The 25,790-nt window shown below is 29.7% G+C and overlaps 1 protein-coding gene across 2 annotated transcripts in view; it reads right to left on the bottom strand.

Annotated features, from left to right (window-relative positions):
- Pu (GTP cyclohydrolase punch) overlaps positions 1-18,156 on the bottom strand; it is a 106,635-nt gene extending 88,479 nt beyond the window's left edge. Inside the window, exon 1 of one of the 2 annotated variants that reach the window (XM_075356268.1) lies at positions 18,022-18,156. Coding sequence is in view for 1 of the 2 variants with exons in the window: in XM_075356267.1 (XP_075212382.1) it covers positions 9,544-9,592 (49 nt within the window). In the remaining variant the exon portion in view is untranslated. Of the gene's footprint in view, positions 1-9,543; positions 9,731-18,021 lie in introns of those variants that run through there. The other variant, XM_075356267.1, reaches the window with a different exon arrangement.
- Between the last annotated feature and the right edge of the window lie 7,634 nt (positions 18,157-25,790).

Here is a 25,790-nt window from a genome sequence, read left to right as displayed (position 1 = left end):
GCTTTTTAGAACGCGTGAGGTATCCTCCAACATATCCCCCGGCTGGGCTCAGGTCGCCACGATACATAATCCTGAGGATGAGGCTCCGATAAGTCTACAAAACGGCAAGTAGGGGACATCACGCTCGAAGGATTCCCCACACGTACAAGTTTTTTTTCATGACCCCATTCAGCCAGAGTTTAGTCACTGCCTTAATCAGTTCCTCATCAGACATGGACCACTCCAGAACATGACGCAGGTCACCTTTTTCCGGTGTAGTCTGCGTAGACACCGCCCGTGTTAACACCTCCATATACGTGGCCACACCATTCGTATCAGGCTCAGCATTCAAACATCCTTAAATTTCTTAACATGCAAAGCGGAATCACACAATTCGGCCGAACACCATTTAATCTGTGAATCCGTAATAGGATTCCGACGAACCTCAGATTATAATTCAAAACCTCAGATTGAAATGTTAAAATAAAACACCAGTAGTACAGAACAAACTGTGTCCAAAGCGCACCAGAAAATTCACAAAATCGAAAACTTTTTCGAGGCCAAACCATAATATGTTTAGAGTCATACACCTGCACGCAAATATACAAATATGTGATATCGAAAAAAGTGCAATAAAAAAGAATAAAACATACATAAATGGATTATAAAATGTGAACTGAAACAAGCAATCAAATTAATTAATTGTTAAAAACTATATATTATTTTTGATTTTGTTAATTATTTCAAGAAATAAAAACTGGTAATTATTATTAATAATTGAAGTAATTCAGTTAAAAAACATTATCCAACTATTTAAAAAAGAATTCCCATCCGAACAATATGAATAGAAAAAAAACAAATCTAACTAAAAAGGTTCTGATAAGCACGAAACAATCAAATAATATTTCTGACTGATTGATGGACTGGTCATTAGAAAGATGAGTAAAAAGTTGTAAAAAAGAGGATAAATGCTTCCCCAAAAGAAAACCTCTAAATTTAATTCCTCTAAATTACGTGAGTTTTTTTTTTTTAATGAGAGTAAATAAACTTAAAATTATTGAGCTTAAAGTAAGCTTTGATATGTATTTTTTTTTTGATGCAGAAAATTTTACGTTCGTGGTATCATAGTTTTAGAGCTATGCTGCCAGAAGAGAATGGTAATCAGTCAAAAAATGGGGTATGAGTTTTTTGCATATCTTGACTTTTCATGATCAAAGGCTCCAAAAAACAAAACAAAGCAACTCAAGGTAATGAACGTGTGTTGGCGTGTTTGAAACTTAATAACTTCTACTAAATTAATCTATTTTGATGAAATTTTGTACAGATTCGTGTATATGGGAAAATTTGTTGGTAAAATTTTGGGGTCACTTTTCTCAAAATTTTGTTAACATAATCCCACTTAATATTAAGCTAAGTACTTGCATGCATGCTTATCTTACCATTTGAAAATAAATATCCCAAGATTCCTTCACCATTCTTCAAAAATCGAAAAGCTATATTTTTATTTATTGTATATTTTTAACTAAATTTGTTCTATGTTCTAGTGCAAATGACGCAAAATAAAATTTTGGGGCAATATTGGGGATGGGGAGCCGATTTAAATTTAAAAATATCGTTTTTTTGGAGTTTTTAAAACTTTTTTGGTTTATTATTTTAATTTTTTGTAATAATATTACCATAAAATTTCATCATAATTCATCCCCCCCACCTCCAAAAAAGAAATCTTAGGTAACTTTTTATTAACTGTACAAATTTCAGCAAGATTTATTTAGTTTCTTTCATTTAAAATGGTAAACGAAGAAAAATAAAAAAATTATCTTGGAAGGTAATCTTTGAGGTAAGGCGTACAAAAAATAAAAATACTGATTTTTTGAATTTTTTAAACTTAAAAAAAGGTTTATTTAAACATATAATGATAATTTTACATTAAAAGCTCATCATAAATTACCCCCACTCCAAAAATGAAATGTTGGTAACTTTTTTCATGTATTTTAAAATGCATTCAATTTTTAAGTACTCAATAACCAGAACATTTATCCACGATATAAGAATAAATAACGAATGCCTGGAAAGTATTATACATTTGTTGCCAGATTTTTTCTTCTTCATTTATTTTAAGCACTTTATTAAAAGCTTCTAATAAAGAACTACTTTAATTGAACAAATTGTGAGTTTATATATATATATATATTTATATATATATATATATATATATATATATATATCCCTACTCCCCTGGGCCGGACCTACAATCAAGTATAACTTAGCCCAGGGGAGTGTCCTTCAAACTCTAACTGGCCTTCCCACCTACCGGCAGTACGTCCGGCATGACAGGTCGGCCCGCTGGTTGGATCTTATCTTATTGCATGCCTCAAGACGCCGGAGTGGGGTAACCAGGTACGACTATGTCTTTCTTGGGCCCCACCCCAGAAGCCGGGACTCGGTATTGACGCCAATGCCTCAAACGGAGACTTCCACGAAGGGGTATCTCCACCGGAACTCTGTCTTTTTCCACATGGGGGGTTCGGGATTCATTGTACCTCATCACTACTCCCCATCATGCAAGCGCAGACGAACAGTAATTGTTTATTACTTTCTGACGACCGAACTAATAAATAATTGCTTAATTGAATTTAGGTGTTGGTCAGTTAGTTTTTTTACAGTAATTATGTTTTCGGCCGTTTAAAGTGAAAATGTATGTGTTGAAATGATAATTATAGAATGGCTTCTAACATCAACTTTAATTTTCCTTATATAATTTTTAGACAGATCACTACTGGAATAAAAAACCGTGCGGGTAAAATCTTTACGCCAGCGATGGATGGATTTATTGTTTGAAGTGGTTCAGTAATTAGAAGAATATTTATATTATAAATAAATTTAGATAATAATAAACAATTAATTTTATTAAATATGTTATGGTGGATCTATTGGTTAAATTTATAAAGTTTATTAAAATTACGATAAAAATAATATTTTAAAGATGCCTGCCACTTCCGGAACGAAAGGAAACAAGATGTTTGTATAGTGTTATATAATAATGTTATGTAACTTAAACTGTTATATAAGATGAAACTTGCACGTGCAATCCACGTGTGACCGAGACCGTGATTCGGGTGCAAAGCTATGGCGGTTACCAAACCGGTTGTATGTTGTTGCTAAACTGTATGCTGTCCTTGAGGTCAAGGTTACTTTCACAAAATTCAAAAAATTAATTCATAAATTTATGGAAATTTCTTCTTTATACTGATAATAATTAAACAATTTATTTAATTTTATAAAATTATGTTATGTCATTTTCGTTTTGTATTGATTTTAAAAACATTAACGACGTTATTTACAATTACTGCTGTTAGAATATACCTAACTAGATAACTCGATTACATTAATAAAGTATTCAACAATTTGAATTTGAAATCAATATGCTAAATCAATGAACTGCTATCTATATTTTTTATAAGTGGGTGTAAGTGATATTGTGACATCTTGTATTAAATTTATTATTTGTTTAGAGCTTCAAAGTTAGATATTTCTAACTGTAATGAGATACTACATTACATATTTAACAAATAAAAGCTAAAAAAATGATTAAAATTGTATAGGTATTCCTAAACTTTTTTGTGTTACATGAAATCATAAAACTAAAAAAAATTACGTAATTACGGTTCATGAATGATAGTGTATGTTCGGTATGTCTATCTCCCAAGTAGTGGAGAAGGACAGTGCTGTCTGCTTTTGTGAGCCTTTCGGACGGGTGGGACAGCTACTGTGCCATCTGGTGGAGTAGGTGGCGACGGTTGGTGTGCCACCCATCTTGGCGGTTGCTTTGCTGACAAAGGGTCGTGTCCGTATTGGATGGGTAAACTGCCGGGTAGTACGCCGGTCGGCAGAAGAAAGGTGCTTTCGGTGCTGGCCGGTAGGGCATCGTGCAGAATCCTGGAGCGGGCCAGACAGGAGGGAACAATGGTTTAACTGTGCAGGAGTCGGTCACCAGCGCAAAGACTATACGAAAGAGGCCAGATGTCCCTCTTGCAACGTGTGGGGTCGTAGCTGCAGGGCTTCGCCACCGAAATGAGGCTCCATCTGTGAGGAGGTCTGACCTGGTTCAACCCCGTTGAGGAAGGGTGGGATGCTTGGGTATCCCACTTTCGATGATTGAACGGGTATTCCCTGGGGTTCTATATGGTGGGAGTATTAAGACCGTAATCCCGGTGGGGGATTCCTTCGGGGGTTCTCCATTTGAGGCGTGGCGGGGGGGAATGTAAGCCCTTGTCCCGGTGGGGGGATCCCTTTGGGGGTGTCCTCATTAGAGGCATGGAAAATTATTGAAAGACCGAGTCCCGGGTACTTGGGAGGAATCTTAATTCCTGAGGAGGTAGTTTGAGTTCAGACGAAGGCGCCCCCCTCTGGAGCTGTGTTTATGCTTAATTGAGGGTCCGGCTCAAGGGGGGAACACAGATGAACAAAAAAAAAAGCTAACGTTCTTCATTTATTAAAATGTTATCATAATTTCTAATTATTCACTACTTTTTTTTGTGTTGAATAAATTACAATGCTGCAGTTTAGTAAAAGAGAAAAAAATATTACTGTATGAACTCAATGTTATAACGTACACAGATTACGTAATCTGCCTTTTTTCTGAAAGAAGGACCTTAATGATAATTTAAGAGTATAGATTTAAGAGTAGATTAATAATTTATAAATAATCTAACCGGTGCATGAAAAGTAACTCCCTGTTTTAAAATACTTATAAATTATTTATTTATAACCTGTAACATTTTAATAGGTGTTAAATTTTTATTTAAGATTAGCAGCGCTCTATATTAAATATTTTAATCACGACAGCCTTAGGTTGATAAACTCAATAGGCTAAAGATAGATATAGTTATATATCTATAGATTAAGCAGAACCATTTTTTTAAATTAAAAATTAAATCATTTACTTTCTATGATTAGAAAATCTAAAAAAAAATTTTTTTATCTGTCATTTGGTACTGTATTGTTCACCTTAATGATATTACTATTCACAAAGATAGTCGAGTATTTCAAGTGAAAATTAAATAATAAAAAATGCATATTTCAACAGTTACTAACTTTACTAATATTTTTTGTGTTCCTTTTCTAGTACTTTCATCAAAATTCAAGTTTTTCACCTTTAAATATCTCTTATTCATAGAAGAAAGGTATTTAAAGTTTTTATCAAGGATTAATCATATTTAAAAAAGAGCTGTATGAAAAAACTTAAAAGATAATTAGAAAATACTGAAAATTAAAAGAAATTCAGTTTTAAAAATTAAAATTTTTTGAATACTCTGTGAGATTGAGTACTGTTAAATCTTATTAATTTGGGAAACTTAAAAACAAATAGGAAACTAACAGAAATTATAAAAAACCTTTTTTATATATTTTTTTAAAAATGATATTATTAAATCTACTTACCTGAACATTTTATAATGTATAAAATTACGGGCATAAATTAAAAAAAAAAAAAAGAGTAAATCATAAATACGATTAAGGTTTATTTCAGACCAAATAAATTTAATAGTAGAAAAAGGTATGTATTGTATAAACAAATATTATTATTATTTTATATATATATATATATATGTATACAAACACACCCACGTGCGCGCGCCTGAAAAAATAGTTATTACATTTTAAAACTTAATTTAAAAATTATTGTTTGACAAAAAGGCTATATTATCTTTTGTTTAATTAAGGTAAACCACCACTCTTATTTTAGTGGTAGCTAAGTGACCAATCAACCATAACAGAGGTCAAATTACAAAGTGATAAAACTACTACCGGAAGAGAATAAAAACAAACCTTCATCTTTCTTGTTATCCTTCTAATAGACGGAAATTCCTTACTCGATTAATTTTTGCGATTTACAAATGCGTGACCGATTCAATAAGTTAGTTATACATGTCAGCTATTCAATGAACTAGAATTTAAGTGCCAATGTACAATATCATTTCCGTTTTTCTTTACCTTGAAACTATTAATTATCTTAGTATATATTTTCATTATAATGGGTGTTGTAGATTTAAATACAGGCTATCTACGTTAAAGTTTCGTCTTGAAGTGGTATACAACTTCAGACGATTACGTATATTTCGTGATTTTTATTTGCCCAACCAAATAATTGAAAGTGATGATCTTGACAAGAGATATTAGTCATTACCGATACCAAAAATGATATGGTCATTTTCAGGAATAACAACCATCCCATATCAGGCTAATTTTGTGTGAAGTAAAATAGTTATAAATAACATTTTGAAGTGAAGTGTTATACAGACCTGTAATGTATATAGTTGGTCAGCTGGGGTATGTTTAGTATACTGTTTTTTAATTAAATTTTTTCTGGATTAGGTTTGGAAAATTTTAATTTTTTTTTTAATGACAACTCAAATACAAAGTATTCCATAAGTTTCCATACATAGGAAATATACATATTTTTTATGAAGGTCGTAATGTATCAGGATAAACCTGGCCTTTGCGTGGAATACGCTAAGCATACTCCAGCTGTGCGTAACACAAGTAAAAATGAAGTATGCTTGAAATAGCGCTGGTGATACGTTTCTTGACTTGATTTATGTTTTGTTTCTTTTCTTGATATACCATGGACTTAATAAAAAAGGTTTATCTTTCCTATGTGGAAACTTCGGGGCTAAGTTTTCTTCAGCAGTGGAGGACACGCATCGAAATATGTTTAAAAAACCAATGGTAGTTTTGTAAACCACGATCATATGTAAATAAAAATGGTTTTCATAAATAAATGTTAATTTTTCTATGTATGGAACCGTGTGGGACACTGGTATATTATTACTTTACAATTACGTAATTAGTTGCTGCCATGTTTTCCTCTCCTCTTATAAGCCTCCATTTTATAAATTTACTTTCAGCAAATAAATGAAATTTTAATAATTCACTGTGATGTGTTACCGCGCATACTTGTGAACGATAGTTATTTCAAAATTTCGAAAGTAAGTTAAAAAATAATTGGTCTTAATTTTGGATAGATTTGAAGAAAAATTATTTAAATAATCTAACATAAGAGTAATTTTTTTACGTGACAAAATTAAAAAATTTTAAATAAAACTAAGAATTCTAATATGTATTCAGGATCTGTGATTTTAAGACTATACTACTGAAAAAATATTACTAAATTTTGAAAACAGGTGTGAATATAAAAAATTATGACACACATACTATTATATTAATTTTTTTAATCATATTTTTTTTAGGTTTGTGAATATCAATTATATCACAAATTGTAACAATTAATGATAAAAAATGCACGGTAACAAGGTGAACATGGTGAGAGAAAATTGGCTTGCAGTTCTGCAATATAAATTGCAACCTTGACTGACATACTAGATGCTGTTCAACATAGTGTATGACCGTGGCATGTGACACATAATAGTCCAACTGGGAGCACGAATTAACACACACACATACACACACACACACACACACACACCAAAATATGTACCAAAAATTGTTAAAATTACGGAATCAAGAGTAGGTTTGAATTGAAATAAACTGATAATGTTCATACTATTGAGTTTGAACAGAATAGAATTTTTTTTATTACTATCGCTTCTATTAATAACATTCAAAATTTAGGGTTTTTATATTTTTTTGTCGTAAAAATTTAACTTTGTATAATAAACATGTAGTAGTATTTAAAATAATTGTTTCATATCATACTGATCACCACAATTAATCATCTACGTTAATGTATGTTCTAAATTAGTTCCTTTTTAAGAATTTTTAAGCTAATTACTAAAAAAAAATTGAATATTATTATCAAAATAATCAGTCAGTTTATTTCATACATGATTATATAATAATAATAATTATATATACATATTTAAAATCAGAGTCTCATAAGAATTTTCTTTTTTGCTGAATGATTGTGTATTAAATTGAATATGTGTGCTGAAAAAAACGCACATACCTAAACACACACGTCCACAAAATTATTATTAGAATGTATGTAATGTTACCAGAAAGGTGAGTAATGTTACATTAGTGATTTTACTTTAAAAGAAGGGTAACTTTAAAATTCAAGATTAGTTTTTTTAAACTTACATACGAAAATGAACTGAGGATTCTAGTATATAGTATCAAGAAATACTAATCACTAAATCATACATACATATGTAATAAAAAAAAGAAAAACTACTACTACTTAAAAAAACCCTTTTTAAGTAAATATATAAAACCTTTCAGCTTTACGAAGTGATAACAGTGTTTTTATTCAATGTCTTTAATGAAGAGTAATCGAGTACATAATTATCATTAAAAAAAGATTATATAATCACTAGTAATCATACACAAGATATCAATGCGAAGTACATGCTTATACGCCTAATAAAATTTATAATTATGATAAAAATTTCTCATTACCGATATATTTTTTTACGATTTTTAAACTTAAATGGTTAATTAATAATGTATTTTTTAACATCAGAGAACGTACGACATGATAGTTACTTAACATGAAGAGCTTCATCAATAAATACGTAATTAATTTTTTAGGGATTTATCGTTTAAAGATTTATCATAATAAACGTTTAACAATATTTTTTAGATAAATCTTTTTTCATTTTAAGAATAGAAATAACAGAAAATATCGAACAAAATTCTTTTAAAAACTCTTACTGTTTTATCATAATAAAAAATTAATAAAAATTGAGAATGCTAAATCAAATATATGGCCTAATTAAAAATTATATCTGTACACACACATACACACACACACACACACATACTCACTCACTCCCACCACAGACACACACACACACACGCATATATATATATAAAATGAGAGATAGTAAATTAAAAAGGGAGAGAAATTGTAGGTACAACGTAATTAATATTAGTTTATTGCAAAATATTTAGAATTGTAAAGAATTGTATTGATATATAAGTATAAACAAATAAAAAAATATGATTATGTTTCGATGTTAATGAACAAAAAATACAAATAAATTAGATAGCCAAATTTAAGAATTTCGAGATATTCATCAAAACATGACATAAATATACCATGTTACCATACTTATTCTAAACTTTACATGTACACGACAATGGAAAAAAAAAACTTTATGAAAAGAAAAAGTACTGATTAATAGAAATCAGTTGGTATATGGTAGATATGCTAATAAAATTTTTTTGTTCATCGTTTATTCTTACTCGGTATAATTATGATAAAATCACATTCTTTTAATAGAAATAATGGAAAAAAATAATGATGACAATGTAGTATAATTATAAATTTGTTTTATATTCATAATAATAAATTAGAATTTTGTATTATATTTGCGATTACGGTTCGAATATTTTAAAATTATCCTTTCTATGAAAATAAAAATAAATAAGTTTAATGATCGATAGTAAATTATAAAACTACTTAAGCTCCTATATCCAGTAGGTAAATGAGATGCGTTTATAATAGTAATTTAAAAGAAAAACAAATGTTATTTAAATTAGAATATAATGTATATTGTTAGTTAATATAAATAAATAAAAAAATAATAAGTAAACAACACTCACCGTTTTCAGTTTCGTCTTTCTTCGGCTGTAGTTGAATGTCGGGCTTCATAGTGAATGAGTGAGAGAAGGGATAGACAAGTCCCGATTTATAATAGTCCCCCCTTCACGGTCCCCTCCATCTAACACAAACTGGCCCTCGACCCTTATCAAACTCCCCAATGTAAAATGCTTACATCTTTTGTTCTTTAAAATTGCTCTTTATTGTAAGTTTATCAGAAGTATTAATCTGAAATTATACTATTAGAATAAGGAAAAATAACTAAATATTACTTTATTTTATAATAAAGGAAAAATATTAAATAAATGAAGAATTTAAAATTAAATGTCTCGTTACGTAACGAGAATATGAATGATTGCGTAACCGATTCTTTTTGTAACTTACAACAAATTAATTCCCCATTACAAAGTTGAGTTAAAATTCCCCATTATGAGTTATAAGATGAGTTACGTGTAAATGTAAATAGCATTTAGTTAATTCATAAGTACGAATTATTGTCGACAGAAGTGAATAATTAAACGAGTTTATTTAATTAATTCCGTTTAAGGAGTAGTTTACTACGATAATATTTCCACAAATATGTGAAAAAAAAGGTTTTTTTTTTATAAAGAAAAGATATTTGCTTGTAAGAAAACAGAATATTTTTAAAACGTGTTCGATTCTGTTCTTGTTCTTGTTCACAGAACTTCTAAAACTAACGTCTACATAATTTATTATTAAATAATAACATCACAGTTCCAGAGGGAAGAAAAACTTATCAATATTGTGTTATCCTATTAGTGGCTGAACAAATGTATTGGTTACTAGTTACAAACTTCAATGGGGGAGGTAGGTTTTCAAATTAGAAGGTTCACTCTAAAAAAAAAAATGCCTAGAAAGGAAAACAGATGCCTCTGAGTGATTTTTAGAGATTATAAAAAATACATTTTTCTTGAAAATTATCAATTTATAAAAAAAATTAGCTGTTTACAGCGATCCGAAACCTCTTTCTAATATTTATAAGTGTGTGCGCACGGGTATGTGTAAAGGAAGATCACTCGCGTAATAAATTTGTCAAAATCAGTGAGTATTAAAACTTTATATTTTTTTTTAACCGACTACTATTAGTAACCCGACATCGCTAAATATGAAATCCCTACAATCAGTACATATTCTTGTCGAAAATTTGTTTCCATATAACATATTACCACGGTAAGATATATCCTTTAAACTGAATAAAGAAATTGTTTTTTATAACTGCAGAAGTATTTAAAATATATGGAGAAATTTATTTTTTTACAAACAAATTATTATAAAAAGTATAGCAGATTTAAAATTCGTTTTAGACTAACTGTTAGTGGATATGAGAATCTGATCAAGTTGAGAAATAAAGTTAGAGGTTCTGAATAATAACAATATTTAAAGTTTATTTAAATCATTATGAGAACAATGAAATTTGGTTGTCTTCAGATGTAAACGGGTAGACGACAGTTATCCTTAAGGAGGCCTGAGTCATTTCTCGGATGGCACTTTCATTTTTGGAAAAACAACTGCTTGCAGAGTAGCTTGTATCTAAGATCGTCCACTCAATCTCGAGGGGATAAACTCCCTCGATCAACTGATGATTTGTGGATAGGTTCGGCTCCTGTTGTCAACGAAGGCAACAAAAATAATCTTTGAATATTTTTTACGTCACCCTTTCCCTTCCGGTACAACTTGCTTTTCATCATATATATATATATATATATTTTTTTTCGTATATTTCTTTTCATGGTAGCCTTGACCCAATCTTTCTTCCATGACTCTGCACATGGTGAGGATCTGTTACAAACGCGGTGAGGATACAGGGGTACCTATAAACTCCGGTATGTAATTGTTATGATCCGATGGGTTCTATCTGTAGATCTCTGTAGGAACGTTCTTCTTGTTCAGCGGGTGCTGAGTGAGACTACGGTAGGGTATCTATATTTTATAGATACCGATCTCCTAACCATCTAATACGGTACTATACTTTACAATTTAAGTATATGAATTCTGAAGAAGAACATACAACAAAAAATGAATTGAGCTCCCAATTTAAGTGTTTATTAAATAAAATTAAGAAATCGAAGAAAGTTAGATATGTTTATGACTTCCATCAATTTTAAGTAATCAAATATTATAAGAATTGGTGTCAGATAAAAAGAAATTTAGAAAATTCTGATCACAGATATGATTCATAGATAAATTGTACTATAGCTTCTTAGTACAAATGAACTGATGCCATGCTGTCAACACTTGAGACGGAGAAAAACTTATACAATATTACCATGTTCGAATTCAATGTATTAAAAATGAAAAAAAAAAAATTTGTTTCATAAAATTATATAATTTGACATTAATTAATGTCAGCATTATGGCAACAATGATTCTTATTGATTTAAAGTATGTATTAACTTAAAATACAAATTTCTACACAAGTGTTTTCTATGTAAAAAAGATCGTAAAATATTTTTTTCCTAGACTCCTAAAACAATTATTTCTGACCATCTCTGTATAGTGTCAAAAATTCTGTATATCAACACTTCTAATATCTATCAGTATATAAATAAATAAATAACAATCTATCAATCAGTACATAAATAACATTTCTCATTACGTAAACGAATCCGGTATATTAAGTTTGAAGAGCAAAGGTTTCTTGGCTCAGTTTCTTCCATCGCGCTAAGTGGAAGAGGTGACATAAAAGTTGATAAGTATGCCTTTATGTATACATTAAAGTATGATTTATTCATAAATTATTTTCATACATCATCCATAACACAATAAAATGTTTAAAATATATTTAAAAAATATGATTAATTATTTTATAATTGCGAGTACGTAGTATATTTTAATGTATTAATTTAATATAATGTAGATAAGACAATTATTAATTTACGTGAAATCTTCTATTTTTGTTTTTTATTAAGAATGTAATAAACGAAGGAATAATTAATAAACAAATAAAATAAATAAACAAAAATAATAATAGTATGGTGATAATAATTGGAGCAGATGGCTCCAATCCAAAGGGCTAAGTTTCGAATCCAAGAAAACTCAGCTTCTCACGATGGTAGGAAAAAGTAAAATCATACACATACACGTCAGAGTGGACGGTTATCAGGTCGCAACGATGCCATACATCAATTATCTGGGGATTTGGTTCCAACAATCAGGGAAATTTAACAAACAGTTTGAGATGGTCACGTGTAAGGCAGAGAAAACCATAAAGTCTTTAGACGCTTAATGGGAAACACATTGGGGCCAAAGGCCACGAAAAGAAGACTGATTTCACAGCAGTGACGTCCATCATACTGTATGCCACTCCGGCTTGGACTTCGGCTTTTAACATTAAGAACAAAATTAGACTAAACTCCCTACAACGAAGAATGAATTTGAAAATTTCATCATCTTTTAGAACTATCTCTACAGTCATTGCAGGGGTACTGGCGGAGGCACCACCCATTCACCTCCAGGCCCGGAGAAGAAAGCGAGTCTACGAAGGTATGAACAAGGAAGACGCTGCCGGATTGTTATATCAAGAATGGCAGGAAGATTGGGACACGACGCCGTACAAGTTCCTGGACGCGAAGGTTAATCCCCAGATTGAGACCATGACTGGAGAGGAAACATGGGGAGGTGGGATACTACATCTCTCAGTTCCTCTTCGGCCATGGGGAATCCGGTGACTATGTGAATAGGTTTAGAAAGAGAGAATTCGCTAACAGTATCTATTGCGGAAGCGAAGACTCCCCACAACACACGATATTTGATTGTGTCAAATGGGAAGAACACAAAGAGAGAACTCGAGTCTTGGATGCCACTCCAGATACAAAATAAGAGAATTTATGGTTAAAGGTCAACAAAAATGGAGGATACTTGAGAACCTAGTCACCGAGATCCTAAAAACTAAAGAGATAGATTGTAAGGAATGAATCAGAGACTTTAATGTCGAGATAGAATAAAAAAAAGAAAGATAAAAAGACCGAGACTCGAACGCTGGGTGGGGCCCGGGAATGACATAGTCGGGTTCAGTTCACCCCTCTCCGATAGTTGAGACAGGCGAATCGTAGCATCAAAAGATCCAGACCGGCAAACCGTCCTGCCGTGACGGACATATTGCCGGCAGGCGGGAAGGCTCGTTTGAGTTAAAGGCCACTCTCCTGGGTTGAGCTAAACTTGATTGCAGATCCAGCCCAGGAGAGCAGAGGAAAAAACAAAGTTATTCCCGTCTAGAAAATAGGCCGTTGATGTTTCATGCAACGATACGGAGAAACCTTGCCGTTAATCGATTTTCGAGAGTACCTGAGTAAGGAAACTTGTTAGACTGCCATCTGTTGAAGAAGGAAATTGATATCTGAAGAATTCTCTCTAATTTGCCCACACTACTACGCCCAGCTGCCGCAGCATATGTTCGGGGGAGGGACTCAGGCTTCGTGACGAGGTTCCCAAGTGCTCCATGTTCTAACGTGGGGAAATTGTCATCATCAAACGTGAGGCCGGATGTTCTACGGCTGATGGAATCGACCGTTAAAACAAGCTGTCAGATTCGACTAGCCTTTTGCCTTTATTTTCTCTCTAATATCTCTTTGTATACTTTGCAACCCCGATAGTTTGTCGATTGATCGGACTGGTATGAAGCACAGGTTGCAGGCGTGTTCCTGTCCTTCTTGGGACAATCGGTTGTTCTGTGGCCTTCTCCAGATTTCACACAGTGGAAAGCTGAAATTTGGTGTTTATTAAAATCTGAATAGTAAAGAAAAGAATAAATATATACGATTATTAACCTTTAAGAGGAATGGGAAGAGGTGAACCTTGAATAATAAAATTATTTATTTTATCATTTTGAATACTTGTATGTTTGAAAATTTTCATTTTTATTCTTAAGAGATTATAGATTAAATTATTTTGATTAACGAATTATAATGGGAAGAGAAGGCGGTTTAAATCTGAATTTAGATAAAATTAATTTTCTACGATTGGCTTTATTTGTTATTATCCACGGTTACTTTTAAAAAGAGTCATTAATAATTGTACTGAGTTTTAATAGACTAAACTAAAATTTTAGACAACAAATCTAAAAAAAAAAACAAAAAAATACTGACGTAAGCCTTTCTTTTAATAGATTTTTCTTATACCAATCATTAAATAAGGGTCATATCAGCATATCTGCAAACAGTAAATATGGGGTCGATTTAAATCTGTTATCATTCTTTTCCTTTGGCTTCAAATCTAATGTGATAAAATTAGCAGCAATCAAAATTTTACTCTTTTAACTCCTCGGATGATTGACCCGTAAAAATTACTTTTAAAAAATTCCCGATTCATATAACAAAAAGATTGGCAGAAACGAATAAAATGTATTTATATATATATATATTTTTGTTTGTTTTACTGGTCAATGACTGACTGATATATAAGTATCAGTGTAATCACTATTCTTTCATTATTTGTTACATTATATCTGTTATGTAAGTTAAAGTTATATTACGTAATCATCTTTAAATAGGTAGAAACTGCAAGCGAAAGAAGCTCAGATTCAAACAGAAGGAGAACCGGTTTTAAAAATAATTGATGAGGCTAAAAAACTAGAAAAATTAAAAAAAATAACATAAAAAGAAACACTAATTTAGAATGAGAGATTATAATCTGTCAAAAATTTCATCTCACAAGGTTAACCAGTGGATGTACGGCTATTACTACTGGGAAATTTAACGTTTACTGCATGATGTATTATGCTTCTAAGTGTACAAATATTTAATAAAAAAATTTGCACTTTAACAAAATAAGTATTTGATTAAAAAATAACGTGTTAAAAATTCAATAAATTATAATTCAAATAAAACTAACCTAAGAAATAAAAATAATATTAAAAAAAATTCGAGTATAACGATATGTTTTAATACATATGTAAGATGTGTGAATGTATCAGTCAGAAGTGGTGAACAGAACGAAGTCGATACTTATATGGCTCTGCGATTCAGTGGGCTCAGCATATCGATCTGTCGGTACTAAGTGAGAACCGATTCTAAACGTAAGCCTAATACGAGATGCTTTTGATCCTTTTACACGATTATGCTATTTTGTGAGTTATTTGTACCTTACTACAATCTTAGAGATATCTAACATGAAATGTTTCTCTTTGACTTTAAAAGTTATGAAAATCATAAATTAATAATGATCACAGTGCAATTTATTACCAATCAATAATTAATTTACTAATTGTTTAATAACTAACAATGATTAATACATTTGATTAATTACTTTTCATTAAATTTAAAGTATCAAGTGATTTTTTTTCTAAATAATACATTTTAAAGGAGGGAAGTATTATTAATTTAATTCATAAGTAGCTTATATTCCTCGTAGAGAAAGAAAGAAAGAAAGAAAGAAAGAAAGAAAGAAAGAAAAAAAGAAAGAAAGAAAGAGTGAGAGAGAGAGAGAGAGAGAGTGGGAGCGAGAGGGAGCGAGAGGGAGAGAGAGAGTGGGAGAGAGAGGGAGGGAGAGAGAGAGGGAGTGAGAGGGAGAGAGAGAGAGCGAGAGAGTGGGAGAGAGAGGGAGTGAGTGAGAGAGAGAGAGTTTAATCATTGTTTCACTACAGAAAGGCGTCAATTCATTTTTTACCTTACGCAATCTACTCAGTTCTTTCTCTCTGGTTATTATGCAAGTAAACCAAAATATATTTTGCGTTGCTTTCTCTGAAATTAATGATGCCTAATATATTATCAGTCCAAAATAAATAAACTGAAGAATCCACTTTTAGGGTTTGAATATCATCTGCATTCCTATAGATTTTCTACAATAAATTTAACAGTAAAGAAAAAAAAAATCCACTCTCATTTTCACAAGTAAGCCTAATACGATATGCTTTTTTAATTCTTTTACATGATTATGCTACTTTGTGAGTTATTTGTACCTTACTATATTCTTAGAGATATCTAACGTAAACATTTTATTAGGAATTATGATTTCAATTAGCTCTGTAGCAGGTAATATTTTTTAAATCTTTTAAAATTTATTTAAACAAGGCGGTAATTTAAATATATGTGAAATTAATGTAGGATTTATATATTTTTTTTTTTTAAATTTGTTCTTCAAAAATGATTTACATTTAACTGTATGTATTAAATTATGTTATCTTAAATTCATAGAATAGCTAACGTCATTGAAATTAAGTCAGTGTAAGGAAAATAACATGAATTGACGAAGTGATGATAAAAAAACCCATACGTCTTCTACAGTTACTAGATAGTGAAAATTAATAACTAAAGGCAGAGTAGTAATATACTAATTAACATATGTGAACTTTACAATTTAATAAAAAAAAAGAAAAATTAATTACTTTTTATAAATAAATTTCTGTATTTTTTCTTTTGTGCTTAAACTAAATATTTCATTGGTTCATTAATAGGTGAGTAATGATGTTAATATGAATTATTTTGATAAATAACAGTTTCAGTTTTTTTCAAAGAAAAGAGACTTCCATTTGTTAAAAGAGTAAAAACCCATTGCACTATTTTTGCGGTTTCCCATGCCAGTAAAAGGTTACGGGTTAGTCATACTTAAATACTTAAGTAACGCTATGTTTATTACTTTTAATATAAAAGCGCACGCGCACCTATAAACAGCCGAAGAAGTATCAAGTAACAGATAAGCCTTCATTTAATATTGAGAAAATTCAGCTAAAGAAATCGGTCACGGTACAAAATTATTGGTGTTAGAGAATGATGAATGCATTGGTTATAAAAAACAATTAACGTTTTTCAATTGAAACATATTTTTTTTCAACTTTCACCCCTTCTCAACAAGTACAAGATAGGTATGACATATTTTCACAATTGGTTTTACATGATATATTACACGTATCTTTTTCTCTCAAATCCTTACCCTACTGTATCTTGTGTATAGGGTTATGTTCCGGGTCCACCCCTCTCCACCCATTGTTCTGGTATATACGGCTGAATCTACTTGTATAAAAAAGAATTATACTTCTTAATCCTCGAAATGACTCTAGGTACAGGAAGATAAAAATAATTGCGGTATATAATATATATATGGAAATTTTATAAAAACGTTTATATATATATATATATATATATATATATATATATATATGTGTATATATATGTGTATATATATATATATATATATATATATATATACACACACAGCGTATCACAATGTTCTCCTGGAATTTCATAATCTATTTTACTCATGAAAATAATAGAAAACGTTCATATGAACATACATCCTAAAATGCTTCGTTTGCGAGTTACGGCTACACTGATAGACATAAAAACGTTTTTTAATGTTTCTCTAAGTGTGATACAATTTCTTGAATTGATTTTTTGCGTACATTACAGATCTGTAAATACAATTTTGCTATCACTCTTAGTTTTAAACAAATTACGGTTAAAAAAAAATTCAGGAAAAATATAGTTAAAATCTGTAAAATTTATAATTTTGCACGGTGGCCATACCTGTTTAAAATGATTTCGCTGATGCTTTTGTTTTACAAATAGCACATCCCTAATTAATGTCCAACAGTAATCGGCTAGCATGTTATTATTCCATTTCCCTTTATAGCGGCTTTCCATCACCGAAATGTCTTGGTGCAAACTTCACCGTCCAATGCACCTTAGAGAATGATTTAAACGCTAATACAGCATTGCGCATTTTTTATGAGTTGTTTGTTATTTTACTACCAACTTTGAAATAATAATTATCTAATGATTTATTGTATTTCTGTAATTAAGAAAAGAATTATTATTTAAGTAATTTTTATTTTACAATTGCTGCGTAATTCAAGTTTATTAAAAATTTTTAATAGTAAATTTTGTTTTTACAAAAGTTTTCACATCACCAAAACAGAATTTGGTTTTTGTTTAAATTAAATAAGTAGTTTTTTTATAAATGTAGCATTGCACCTTTTCTACATAAAATTCGAATTCTTCTAACTTTTAATTGTTTTATTCAGTTTATCTTACATCATTTCGTTCACAGTTAAATTCTCTACAAGTTTTATTTAAAGGTTTGTGTGCTTATTACCCATTTAACAAAGTTATCGTACGTCATACATAAAAAACAGGGGTTTTAACCCAATTTATTGGTTTTCGCCCCAAATTTTTCAAAACCTACTGCAGATACATATGACCTATTTTATTAGATTTTCAGTTTAAAAACCATAAGAAATCACTAATTCTGTCTCTTAATTGACGTCCTAAAAGTTTCAGAACGCTGTAACTCGCAAACGAAGAATTTCTATGAACGTACATTTATATGGATTTTTTATATTATTTTCATGAGTAAAATAGGGTATGCAGACCTCATCGCCCGACTAAAAAATTAAAATGAATTGAATTATTAGACTTTATAATTCAGAGGTTAAATCTAGTAAGTTGGGTCCAAAAAATTCATTTTTAGCATTTAAAATTTTCTTAATGTGTAACATCTCAAAAGATTTTCGCAAATTTGAGATAAATCGGTACATAATCATCTCCCTAGTAATTAATTCGCTCCTGTTTACCTTATCCCGCCGTTAACTCGACCCTGCAAGAGTAACGCTGACGTCGATGTGTGGGCGCCGCGCTCACTGTGACGCAATATTAATAAAAATAATTGATTACTGGGGATTTCCCGGAAGTCAGAAATGCAATACTTACTTATCGCATTCCAAATATATGTGTAGGCAGCTAGATGGCATTCCAAGAATCTTCAAAACGTTTTCAGGTTTTTTCCAGGTTCAGCTAGTGCTGGAAAAGTAGATGATCTAAAAATTTTAGCATGCATTATGATAATAAATATTCTGAATCTGTCCTCCAAGTGGAGTATAATTTTTGGTGCGAGGAGATAAAGTCATTAAATTTAAAATTCTATTTAGAAGCGATTGAAGTATTGGATCACTGCAATAAAGAATATATGACGAATATCCATTATCTCTTGTAAGTTTTAGCGACTTTCCCGGTAACAACATGTACTAATGAACGCTCGTTCTCCACAATGAAGAGTGTCAAAACGATTGCGTGTAACAAGTCGGAGGATGGAAGATTAAGTTCGTTAGTTTCTTTGTCAATGCATACAGTATTACTGTTAATACTGATGAAGTTTTAGATGTTATGGTGAGAAAGAAAAATCGACGACTAGCTTTCTAATAATTCATAAATTTTATTGGAGTGTAAATGTGCGAGTGTGAAGTAAAAATGTGGATTATGGAAAAAATTATATACTAACATTATGATTCTTAATTGTGTAGTAAATGATGTATTAATTCTAAGCATATGTTTTGTATTTTTCAAACGCGATAAAGTATAAAATACCATTTCAATATAAAATGATTTACATTATTATTATTATTATTTTATCATCATCAGCCCCTTTAGCTCCCCCTACAAAAATAAACCAGCTACGTGCCTGATATATATATATATATATACATTAATTTGTGAAAAAATGAGGAAAAGTAACTAAATATTACATAGAATCACGGGAAGTTAACTTTTCATTGAAATTGTAACAGGAATTATAGATTATATTTTATTTCAACAGAACTTATTAATTTTTTCCTATCATTTCACAACGGGTGTAAGACAAATCCAACTTATCTTTATCCGACTATTTAACTAACATTTATAGAAATCTACTTACTTGATCTTCGCAGAATATCGCATTCCACTATTCATAGGAACATCTATTTAAAATACTATGGGGAATAATTTTTCAAAATTTTGAAAAAAGTGATTATACGTTTATCTTTTCGTAATCAGCTAGATATTCTAGGAATCAGATGTTTAAAAATGCGCTCTTTTTACACATTTATCTTTTTATATAAGGGAAGGTAAAACACATTTCCTTTAAAATTTTATTAAAACAAACAAAACCGAAAAAGGTTTTATATACAAGTATATTATATAAAAATATAAATTCTAAAACCAAAAAAATACAATGAAATTGTAGACCGTACGGTAAGAGACTCACAGATATCATTTCTTCCGCTCAAAAAATAAAAAAAATTTCTCTAATATAAATAAAACTGTTTTTAAATTTTTAATAAGCAAATTTTTCTATTTTTTGCTTATTATATGGAACGCTTAAACATTTATTATCTCTTATTGTATATCTATTGTCTATTAGATATACTTAACATGTATTTTTTTAAAAGAAAATTCTAAATTAATAACAGATTTTTATAATAGAAATATAGTGTCTTACTTTTGTTGATATCAGTGTCGTTTTGTAAAAACAGTTTTATTTATATTACAGAAAGTTTTGTTTTTTGAGCGGAAGAAATGATACCTGCGAGACTCTTACCGTACAGTTTACAATCTCATTGTAATTTTTTTTGGATATCACTGCGTTTTGTTACATTATTCTTTTATTTTTTTTTATGAATTACTGGTTGTTATCTTACGGATTTATTATTAAAATTTATTGCCTTTCTAGAACAAACAAATTGAATTTCACGGCCATTTTTTTTTAATAGTCATATTCAGTTCATACCATATTTTTCCTTAAAAAAGGAAAAATAAATAAATTTTGGTAAAAAATTTATTTTTTGTTTTTTGTATTTCTGTTTTATTTATTCCTTTTTTAATAAAACTAGTATAATCTCTTGTAAACTATTACTTTTATTTATTTTTTAAAGAAGTGATGGGAATTAAAAAATTGTTTCATTTTCAGTACTTTAATTTACATAAGAGCATTTACTATTAAAACAAGCTGTAGTATAATTTTTTTAAATTTTATTATTTTAAGTACATTATCAAGTTTTAGTACGCCACCTAGTACTGTCAAATACTGTTATCTAGCAGCGCGATTCGTAAAGGTACATAAAACAAAATGAATAAATGACATATTGGAATCCCGCGGTTCATCAAGTGGAAAAAACGTTGTCCAACAAAATTCGAGGTATTTTTTGAAAGTATTCTTTATTAAAAATCTAATTGAACTGAAATATAATATTTTCACGCTTATTTAATTAATTTTTCCCAATTTTCATTTCGCTGTTGGGATAGGTCATGCTTAGAACTGTAAACGTAGTCGTTGAGTTCGTCGCCTCTTACCGACGAAGTTCTAATGAACTCCATGATAATTTTTTGAACTTTTATCTTTAACTCGATAGCGTCGAATAAATATTTACATTAATTATTCGGTGTATATGTATTAACTGATATAAAGTGAATCGTTAAGCATAAATTACTAAAAATTTTACCGATCGTCACGTAATTACCAATCACTTCTACGACATCCCAACAAAATTTCCCAAGTCCGCCAATCACATTTAAATCATTTCATTTATTAGGGTTTTATTATTGCATAACGTATTAAACAGGCTTATATCATTACGCAGAATTGTAAACTATACATTAAAAAAAGATTGTTTTGTTGTATTTGTTAATTCTGTATTTATTTTTTTATAAATTTGGTACAGTAACTTTCGCTTGATAATTTAATTTAAATTAATAATAAGCTTAAGCTAAACGCAGTAAGTTTAAAACTATTGAACATTAAAGAAGTTTATAATAACATTTTATATATTATTTAAATTTTTATTATATATAATGTTATTTTCCTAATGTATACGTTGCAATCTGTTCAACTAGTGAACAGCAAGCAACCCCTCACCACGGCCCAATCAGATGAGGATTACATGTAAGACATGTAGATGGGGTGTAGTCTAGTAAAGACTCAGGCCGACCATTCTTGAGAGGTGTGGTTAATTGAACCCCAACCACTTAAGTACACCGGTATCCACCGTCTAGTATTCAAATCCGTATAAAAAAAACTAGCTTTTACTAAGATTTGAATCTTTGAAACTTCGAATTCGAAAATCAGCTGTTAAAAAACTGGTTTGCGACGACTAATTAATCACTAGACCAGCTCGGAGGGCAAAATATATATAAAAAATAGTGTATAGATATATATATAATAAGTAGAGGAGGTAACATTTGTGTGTTTCATAAATAAATATTTGGAGAGTGAAGTTACAAAAACCGATTTATAATGACAGACAACCTGATTTGAAGAGACAGCAATAAAACTAGTATTTCCAGGTAATACCAGTGAATCCTTTTATACTTATCTGGAATTCGAACAATCCTCGTAAGTCAATGTAAAGTTAAAATTCTTTTTTAATTCAAGTTTTCTGCAGTGATTTTTTAAAACAAGTTTCCTTATTGCACGCGCGCGCGCGCGCGATATATACACAAATAATAGACAATAGATAATAACATGTTTAATGTATTAATTAAATATACTGTACTTGTCCATCAGTATACAACATAATTTTAAAGAATAATATAAAAAAATTATTTCCTGACAACTGAAGTTAATGAACATAAATTAAATTTGTATTTGTATTTGATTTAACAAAATGCATATATGTATATATGTTTAAGAACAAATAAATATATAAAATACATAATAGAAGATAAAAAGAACAAGTAAAAAAAATAAAAAAAAATTGCAAACATCCTGTAAGAAATTGAAGCACTCTAAAAAAATACGTTTATAAATTTCACATTTTCGTAGTTGGCATGTAATAATTGAATTGTTAATGTAATAAGACTAGTGTCTTTTGGACACTAGTGTGTGTCCAAAAGAAATTAAATAATTTATATAAATTTTGATGTTCTATTCTTGTCACCAATAAAGGCGAGCAATAAACCACTGCAGGTTTATTGTTGCGCAATTTTTATTATTAGCAAATAATTGGTTAAAACGACCAAAAAAGTGGTTAAAAAGAAAATTATTAACGTGATTATCGATAAAATTTTATTAAAGGTGTTCTGTTATGGATCGAAGTTAAAATCTGAGTAAAGGTATAAAGGTATAAGATAAATTTCCTTGAATTTCAATTTATATGACGGAGTAATTTTGTATCGTTTAGATTCAATTAACAACATTAACTGAGAGCCTGACATTTGATAAAGCCTATTATTGAAAGCGTGAATGAACTTTTTTTCTGCTTAGCCTCCGGAACCACCGTAAAGTATTCAGAGAATAAATGAGGATGATATACATGAATTTAAATGAAATGTAGTCTTGTACAGTCAAAAAAAATAAAATAAAAAAAAAAATACGATTTTTAAGTATTTAAACAAATTTAAGTACAAAAAATACAAATTTGACAAATCTGAGGGCAATTTTATTTTAAAGAATATATTAAGACAATTTTTGCGTAAATAAAAAGCCAACAAAGAACAATTCAGTAAATATAAGCACTTAAGTCAGTACTTTTTCATTTGACATACTTTTTTTTCTTTTTCTGTTTAGCCTCCGGAAGGACCGTCAGGTATTACTTCAGAGGATGAATGAGGATGATATGTGTGTGTAAATTAAGCGTAGCTCAGGTCGACCATCTCTGAGATGTGTGGTTAATTGAAACCCAACCACCAAAGAACACGATCTCGATCTAAAGAACACGTTGTCCACGATCTAGTATTCAAATCAGAATAAAAGTAATTGAATTAACTAGAATTTGAACCTTAGAACTCTCGACTTCGAAATCAGCTGATTTGTGATGATGAGTTCACCACTAGTGTGTGTTCAACCCTGAGGGATAGTGTGGATGAACTTTAAACATTCGTAAACCATTCACTTCTATATATAAAAAAAAAGAAAAAACATACTCAGACTAAGAAAGGGAAAACTTTATAGCCGTTGTGAAAATAAATAAACCAAGTAAATTACTTAAAACCCAAGTTTGTTTAGTAACATTAGATTTTAAATCATTTCCCTGAAACTGAAAACTATGTAATTAAAATATAAAATTCACAAAAGTTGAAGTACAATTAAAAAATGTAACTGAATTTATTCACATTACGCAACTATTAATTCAAAAGAATTCAATACTTTTCATGTTTAAGCAATCAAAAATGAAGCCATTTAACTAAATTACGTGAGTTAATTAGTATTATTTACAGATATGTAATGCGTTTCTAATTATTTTTTTGATACTTTATCTTCTTTAATTATTGAAAGTATACAAGAAGCATTAAAAACAATATTGGAAATGTTGGATGCATTAAAAGTATTGAAATGAAAAGATTAGAATAAGATAAGAAAAAAGTGACGAAGGGCGTCAAACCTATTAGTTAAAAATGACCTTTCCTTTGGTATACGGTATATATTCATGTCCACGCGCACCATTGTAAGTCCCGTACCAAGATTTGGAGAATTGAAAAACGTTAAGAAAATATTGTAATTTTTTGCATTTTATTAACAAAATCATCATAGAAGATTGAACGTACAACAGCATTTGTTATCTGTATAGTCAGTAAATCAGTCTATACTGTTAAGTATTTCATCAGAAGCAAAGAAATTGTACTAGGTATTTATCTTAATTACTGTTATCAGTGCTCGATTTCCAGTTAACCGTAGAATTACAATTATCTTCTTGTACAAAAACAATCCTGAACTAGCCTAGTTAAAGGATACTTTTCTTATTATTATGAACAAATTTATTATTTATTAATTTAATATTATTTAAATTAATTTTATTATTAATCATAGCCCGTTGCTATTGATATAAATTAATTATATAATAATTTCCATTTAGCAACAATTTTTATTATTATGTCCGAGCGCCTTCGGATATTAATCGATCATCAACAAAATTTATGTTATGAATTATAATTATTTCTTCACAAATTAATATATTAAATGAATTTTGAATTTTAAACACAAAAATTATAAATACAACAATTGATCGTCGAAAGGTAAAAATAATGTCGACGTTGTCTGTCATGTCAGTATAAAACTCTCAATTGTTGAACAATCGTCAAAACCTTTCGACGATCAATTGTATTTATAATTTTTGTTTTATGTTCTTGATGATGGATTAATATCCGAAAGCACTCGGACATAGTAATAAAAATTGTTGGTAATTGAAAATTATTATATAATTAATTAATTTTTTTTAAATTATTAACAAATAATTTTTTAAAATGACAAAAAAGTTATTGAAAATAATTAATGTGGTTATCCATACAATTTTATTAATGGTATTCTATCATGGATCGAAGTTAAAATCTGAATAAAGGAGTATGATACATTTCTTGAATTTGAATTTCATTTCGGAGTAATTTTGTTTTGTTAAGATTTAATTAAAAACATTAACTGAGGGTCTGAAAATTTAAATTTAAATTAAAAAAAAATTAAAATTTTAATGTATTTATCGTTAACAAATACAACCATGAACACAACCAATTTATATGGTTGTTTTTTGTTAACTTAACCATAAATAATTGTC

Source organism: Lycorma delicatula, chromosome 2 (assembly GCF_047948215.1).
Source record: "Lycorma delicatula isolate Av1 chromosome 2, ASM4794821v1, whole genome shotgun sequence".
In the NCBI taxonomy this organism is placed as follows: domain Eukaryota; kingdom Metazoa; phylum Arthropoda; class Insecta; order Hemiptera; family Fulgoridae; genus Lycorma; species Lycorma delicatula.
The sequence above is the reverse complement of the archived record's forward strand: the minus strand, read 5'-3'. Positions and strand labels throughout refer to the sequence as shown.